The sequence below is a fragment of the Helicoverpa armigera genome, chromosome 3, assembly GCF_030705265.1.
Source record: "Helicoverpa armigera isolate CAAS_96S chromosome 3, ASM3070526v1, whole genome shotgun sequence".
NCBI classification, from domain to species: Eukaryota; Metazoa; Arthropoda; class Insecta; order Lepidoptera; family Noctuidae; genus Helicoverpa; species Helicoverpa armigera.
In genome coordinates, this window is record NC_087122.1 from 4,045,521 (window position 1) to 4,053,004 (window position 7,484).

General features: G+C 33.8%; 1 protein-coding gene across 1 annotated transcript; it reads right to left on the minus strand.

Moving 5' to 3' along the window:
- Positions 1-814: 814 nt before the first annotated feature.
- On the minus strand, positions 815-7,262 carry LOC110383816 (lipid scramblase CLPTM1L). Its single transcript, XM_021344725.3, has 8 exons — positions 6,817-7,262; positions 6,538-6,727; positions 6,141-6,280; positions 5,215-5,497; positions 4,451-4,639; positions 3,835-4,037; positions 3,032-3,283; positions 815-2,727 (listed from the first exon to the last, which is right to left on the minus strand). The coding sequence occupies exons 1-8, from the start codon at positions 7,083-7,085 to the stop codon at positions 2,634-2,636; spliced, it is 1,620 nt and encodes a 539-aa protein (XP_021200400.3). The 5' UTR covers positions 7,086-7,262; the 3' UTR covers positions 815-2,633.
- Positions 7,263-7,484: the final 222 nt, after the last annotated feature.

The window sequence follows — 7,484 nt, forward strand, 5'->3', positions numbered from 1 at the left end:
CAAACCCTAAAATCGATTATGGGCACATCCATGTGACCGTGGCTGTACATAAGGGGAGTATACTACGGGTCTCAGCGCCTACTATGGCAGGTCCGCCACTGATTATATGTTTGGCTTCGAGCTTTTGTTTTCAATTTGTCTAGTTGATACTGCAGACAAAAGAGAAAAATATACATAGGTAGTAACAGACAGGGGAGAGATTTAATACTAGGTAGGTACCTACCTATTAGCTACACTATATTTTTAGTTCCTACTTATCTACAGTGTAATACTTAATCTACTGTTAGCAGTTAAGAAGGCACAAATTTGCACTTTATCTATAAATACAAAGTCCTCCACGCTGTAGTTTCAACTGTACATCTACTGATAAATTACTTACCTACCTATAAATTGATGTCGGGTCTCTTATCTGTATAAAATCACAATGCTCGTTCGGTATAATACGTAGGTACTACTCTCGGAAATAATAGGGTCCGATTTGAAAAATAACAGCTCATTTAACGACGAAGGTTCCAAATAGGCGAATTTTTATCCACCACCTACGCGAAATAGTTCTCTCGAGACGGTCTCTCCTGCGGCTTCATATATAATCCTCGAAAATATTCATCCCCTTTATATCTCTTGTCTCCAGCCATACAGCTACAAATGACTTTCTAGTCATTTCGCTAGTCGGTGACTCTAGCTGCCAACAGCTAAACGTGCTAAGTGCTCTTCCTTACATTGATGACACACCGTCTGCAAACTGGTCGCGGAAAGCGTTCGAAACGAGGATCTTAGCTAGGAGCTCCACTCTTAAAAAATAAATAAAACAAAATATTAATAAAGACATCATTTATTGCGCAATATAAACAACCACATCGATTCCATTCGTAAATAATAAATAAGATTTAAGTCTCATTCGTTTAACAATATTATTTTATATTTTACAAAATGCCAACAAAACAAAATTTACACTTTATTTATATGGATAAATTAACTAATTATAAATAAATATAGGTCATAGGTATCCTAATAAAATAGGAAGAATTCTATATTTTCTAACTATTTAATAAGCGAATGGAAGTAAGTAAGCTAGCTATCTATATTATATCAATGTTGTATGTTTTAACAACGGAAACAGCCATTGATGTACATAAACTAACAAACTCTTATAATTTTATTGTAATAGATCATACAGATTCCGCATTACATATTTCAATTTCTATTTAACTTTACACTTCACAACTAATCCGATTTTTTCGTACCTAAACATAATTTCAAAGAGTATTTTATTTTATGTATAATTGTACACATACACGATATATTTAATATTCTAAATATCCACATTTACATAATAAATACAACAATTATTGTCTAAAAATTCATAAAAATAATCCTGTAAAAAAGCTTCAAATCTGAGAATCTTGTCAATTCTGTCAATTTTCACATACCACAAGCTCGTGATTATTGCAATCATTTCAATATTTTTAACTATAAACCATCCAAACTTACTTAACATGTCTCAAGAATTTTATGAAGTAGATACCTTTTTTTATGCATTGTAATATTTTTTATATATTTTTATTATATTATCCTACAATTTAGGTAGGCAAATGTTTCAACCAAAACTGATTTAAAGGAAAATTGTCTTTTATGAGCTCCTAGGACATTTTAGCAAGAGTAACATAAAAGTATTAGTAATTCTTGAACATATAATATAATCAACCAATGTCGTGAGGTTAACCTAATAAATGATTCGTAAAAAAATAGCTTTAGGTATACGATAATGAATATAAAATACATAAAATTTTCGTAATTTACAAATGTCCTAATTTTGTTGTCTTATCAGGAGTGTCAATTCAGTGGGCATCATTTCATTTTTGGCTCACAAATCTCAAACGAATAAACAACAATGGTTTTAATTTTATTTACTACAATAATCTCTGTTTGCCTACCAACGTGCGTATTGTTTCGCGTGTAGAAATACATACGCATGGCTGATTATTTTCAATGTCATCACGTAATCGACTTTTCAAAACTACAATGCGTAAAAATGCTTTTTTTTCATCAATGGCGAGCCATTTTAAACTTGGTTACATTTGAAACATTGATATTTATTAGTGTGGCCATGTGGAAGCTTGGTTGCCAGCAGAAAAAAAACTAACAACATTTCCTACATAATTATCTAAATAGGCGACTATTAGCTTATTCTCTCTCAAGTCATAACACTTCACATAATCGTCATTAACTAATAGTATACGTAAAACCCTGAACGGAATAGGATCAAAATTATATAAAGCTAATAAGTAAAATTAAATATGAGCAATTTAATATTAAAATAAATAAATATTATTATTTTATTATCATAATTTAACCTAATTCAAAGCACAAGTCACTATTTCACCGAAATAATTTGATAATTTTTCGAAAATATGTACCCTATATAAGAAACTTATTTGTGATGTCGAAATGCATAAGACTTTCATATCAATAATTGCTATTTATGTAAACTTGTTGCGTATTAATAAAAATATAAAATAACATAATATAAAAATTCGGCGAAAATGTCTTTTTAACAGTCCCGTAGCGCTAACTTAGCACCTTAAACAGCCTCTTCATGGTACCATAAAAACTTGGAAATAATAATTATTTAACTATTCTTCTTTCTGCTTGATTGGTTCTAATTCTTCTGGGTTCTCGTCCATACTGGAAGCGGTGTCAGTACGTGACTTGTCTACTGGATACAACCTGTATTAAAAATATATAATTATTGTGTTTACTATTCACTAGATTGGCCAATGCCAACATCCAGTACCATATAATGTCTGTTGCCAAACTGCCATGTTACAATTTGTTCTAACGTATTTTCCATTCATAGAAACAATATTTTATTGTTAGTTTGATGGAAAATTCTTGAAAGTGTTGTAGTAATTTGTATAAAATTTGTTATGGTCTGAAGTACGTACGTACCTAGTACGAAAACCTTATTATATTACTTTTATTTACTAACTTGAAATAATTACTTTAACAGTTAGAGGAAAATACAACTTACCATCTCTGATACAAATACACTAGGAAGACAAGATCGTCTCTGAAGCAAGCCACTCGATGAGCGATAGGCATCGTTATGATAAACGCGAAAACATCATCTATGAAGGTGTTAAACGCCTTGTACATGAAGGCTCTCCAAGGCAGGGCTGCTACGGACCGTAGACGGTAGTTGACGAACAGTTGCGGCAACATGAATAGGAAACCGAATGCGTACACGCCGTTCACGATGCTGTGTAGCGCCCAGGAGTACCAGCTGAAATAAAGTGTGTTATAAGGTGGATGAATAAAAAAACATAATTTGAACCTATCAGAATTGAAGACGGAGAAAGAATCGAATTCTGTAAAATGTTATGTTTGTGATTTCTGAGATTAGGACGATTCGCCGCGCGTAACTCCGCGAGGTTTTGTACGATTTCATAATTATACTTAAAGAATTTAATACTAAAATTCGATTATTTTTGTGTATTCACCGTTAGTGAGAACATTTTTGATTACTCGTTTTTCCTGCAGTTTCGTTCAAGCCTTGAGCAGATTTCTTCAGCAAACAGATAAAGATCATAATCTCTTGTAATAAATTAGCAAGGTTAACTATTATGGTATAATTATAGTTAGGTATTTATTTAAGACATAAATAGACTTTTCACTTGCAGTGGTGATTTGATACAGAGAATTAATATCTTAGATTAAGATGCTTAGTTGTAAAACTACTAACATAGTAATTAAGTAAAAATTGTTACTAACAAAATGAGTCATGATCACTTGAATAAATTAATTTAATGATATAGTTGTTTATTTAGCTCTTACCTCTTGTGGGGCTCGTAAACCAGCGAGTATATAGCGCCGGCCACACACAGCGGGTACAACAACATGGAGAGATACTTCATGGCCTCAGCATCGGCCTTGGCCGTGCTCCGTTCACCCGCGTCCGCGCTGCTGTCCCGCCATACGCGGATCTTATAGCCCGAGAACGATATGCGCAGGTGCAGGACTTTTGTCACTTTCCATAACTGAAATGATGATAGATAACAATAACAAAAGGTGTAGGAATACAGAATTGTGTCAATGTACTCAATCTTTTACTTGATTGATTAAGATATTTGGCTTTCCAAATATCTTAATCAATCAAGTAACTATAATAAAGTGAAGCGACTAGTTGCTTCACTTTGACGAGGTTAATATACCAACAGTAAAAAAACATAAATAATAAAAAAACCCTCATTCGAGAGTTAATTAATTTAATAGATGTGTCTGAACTACATAGAATATATTGGAATAATTGGATTCTACAATAACTCTTGAACCCAGGTTTACGCGATCATTCCCACAACACAACATCATTGGTGGCTTCTCACTTCCAATGTTTCACAGTCCACCAAAAACAACCGACAATATAAAAAGTCACCAATAATAATTTCCTCACCTCAATAATAGCACTGATACCCGCCGGCACGAGTACCAGAAGCGAGGTATTCTCATCCAGCAGGTAGAAGAATATGACGAGCTGTGAGAACGCTCGCCAGAACACCGTGCGAGCCGACAGCCCCGCCAGGGAGCGCTTGCGACGCCAGAACGATACGTCGTTTTTGAACGCCAGGAAGTCAAATAACAACTGTAAAGAAACATACAAATACAAAAAATACAAAATAAAAAAATGTTTATTTCAGTACCAAGATGTTTAAGTACACACTTACACTAATTTATGATCGTAGCCTCATCGAAACATGTTACATTACCATTAAACGTTCGTTATGCATGCATTAACTACTAGTTTATAATATGTTCAATATAGCTTTGAAATATTAAAATTACATATAAAATGATTAAGTTATAATGTCTGTTCATTTGTTAAGCTGTAAGTCCATATTATACAGAAAAAAAAACTGGTTTTTTTAAAACCAATTTACACTTATCGGCGCTGGTCCATTCTGATATCAGGTACATTTGCTTCAACATACCTGCTAAGTATATGTCACTGCTACCAGAGTACTACCACAGATAAGCAGTGGTAGATCTTTGCCAAATACCATTTTTTTTTTCTGTATACAGTCTAAAGAAGATGGAAAGGGTTAACTACAATGCTTAACATGAAGGTAATGTTTATTGTATGAAGACTGGAAACAAGTGGGAAACAAATTTTGCCTGACAGAAAGAACAGAAGAAATACATAAATAAATCAATACTTACATGACAACTTGCAATCAGCACTGTAGCAGACAATAAATACAAATTGGTGTCCGCAAATATTCCCTTGACATCATCTACGTCTTTTTCACTGAAGCCCAGTGTAAACAACTGTTCTAAAGCCAGTCGGACATGCAGGGCCAACCGTAGAGAACCGTATGAAGTAGGTGATACCGTCACAGTTATGTTGACCTCGGAAGAACTCTTGTTCAGCAATTGGTAATGTGATAATCTGGATTTCAATACGTTGTGCTGCAGTATGGGCAAAAATTTACCGCTTCTTACTCTGAAATTGGATACGTTTGAATATCAATCTTTTCAGTCGTACATTGGTAGTTAAATTATCATGAATCAAACAACACAACACATGAAACATTTTTCGGGAAAATGATATTCCCTTTATTAGGTATTTTATATTCATAAATATTTTCCTTTTGATCTGGGTTTTATTAATCTGTATGTCAAGTACACAGACTTGGACAGAATTCACAATATTGAACAAAACAAAACACAGACACAAAAAACAGAGTATCCCTGTTAACCTCCCCACTCAGAGACATTTAATGGTTACTGAAGCCATTCCTTAGTGACGGAATGTCATACAAATCCTTCACTAAGGAATGGCTTAAGTAACCATTAAATGTCTCTGAGTGGGGGATAAATATTATAATGACTGTAATAAACTTTATTACTCATAATTTACCTTTTGTGATGTCTGAATAAAGACTTCTATTAATATTATTAATTTTATATGTACTAGTCTAACCCCTCGGGGTTGTCCGGGGTCAGATAGGCAGTCGCTCCTTGTAAAGCACTGGTACTCAGCAACATCCGGTTAGATTGGAAGCCGACCCTAACATACTTGGGAAAAAGGCTTCGAGGATGATAATAATTTTTATATGTATATCATACAGAAATTGAAGTATTACCTTATGAAAGGATACAGTTCACCAGGTATCTTATTACTAGGCAGTCTCAAGTCGTCCGTAAGGATAGACAGTGGCGCTATTGTAGTTATATGAGAGTAGGGGCGAACCACCTTATCCTTCACAACGGCTTTCCCTTCAGCCTGTAAAACAATATTAATTTTATTATAACTATTGCAGAGAATACTATACATAAATGAATCCTTAAATAAGTATGGATGTTTGTTCTTCTTTCATGCAAAAACTATTAGATTAAGTTTGATGAAACTTTGCAGCAATATAGCTAACATATCAGAATAACATATAGGCTTCTTTTTATCCATATGCGGGAAGTACTTCTCTCAAGACAGAGGTGAAACTGTAGAAGAGAGGAACCTAGCAATATCATAAATAAACCCACCTTTTGCTGAAGAAGGTTAAATGTTTCTGCTTGAGGTTCAGTGTGTGTAATCAGAGGGAGAGTATGAATGGACTCTGTGCGAACAATCTCGTCATACTCCTTGTATAAGCGGCCATCATCCAACAAAACTGCATGCATGAATAATGTACCGTTATTGCGAGTTTTACGCGGTACTTTCAATTTAATCTCACTAAAACAGAACATATATATTTAATTATTTCAAAATTATCACAACTTTTACTTCACGTCGAATCCTGGAGTAGGATAACTTGTACTTACATTGTCGCCGGATTTCTATAATCAAACTTCATAGAAGTATGAACTTTTGACACACTTTCTTCTGTGGAACCATCAAGGTATGGATGTTCTTTAACAGAAGTGTAGAGAACTAAATGCTGCACGGGGTTTGAAGATAAATAAGATGAAAAACATCTCTCGCCACGACTACATTCTGGCGGTATAAATATTTCAGCCAATGTCCATATAGTATTGATAACATAAACACCAAAAATTAAAGACAATATTAAACTAACGGATATATATTTCATCGCGAAGATATATCGGCGGCTTGTAATTAAATAAAATTATTTATATTTCGTTGATAAAATGTCACGATTTTTGAGGTTCACGCTCAAGTCAAATTCGTTGTCAAACGAATGAACGGAAAAGAAAATGGAATGTGAAATCTGTCAAAATGTTGATATCGCTCTACATCTCTTTTTCTCTCCCGAGATTCAATATTGTCATCTCAAGCAAATTGTGCCGCCCCCGCAACTAAAATATACACGAGACGTGTTCTTTTCAATGTGCTAGTTGCTCACTAGCTCGGACTTCAATAACGATGATGTCCTGAAATCGAATACGTTATAATCGACTAATTGGTTATTTCTCTATCAATATTTTAAATTGTAAGTTATATACCTACATCAGTAGCTTGTGAAATATAA

Bases quoted from the DNA above. Each gene is read 5' to 3' on its own strand.
- LOC110383816 (XM_021344725.3), bottom strand. From the start codon at position 7,085: ATGAAATATATATCCGTTAGTTTAATATTGTCTTTAATTTTTGGTGTT. The intron at 6,728-6,816 runs GTAAGTACAAGT...GTTCTGTTTTAG, and splicing joins TATAGAAATCCGGCGACAAT to TGAGATTAAATTGAAAGTAC. The intron at 5,498-6,140 runs GTAATACTTCAA...ATCCAATTTCAG, and splicing joins GAACTGTATCCTTTCATAAG to AGTAAGAAGCGGTAAATTTT.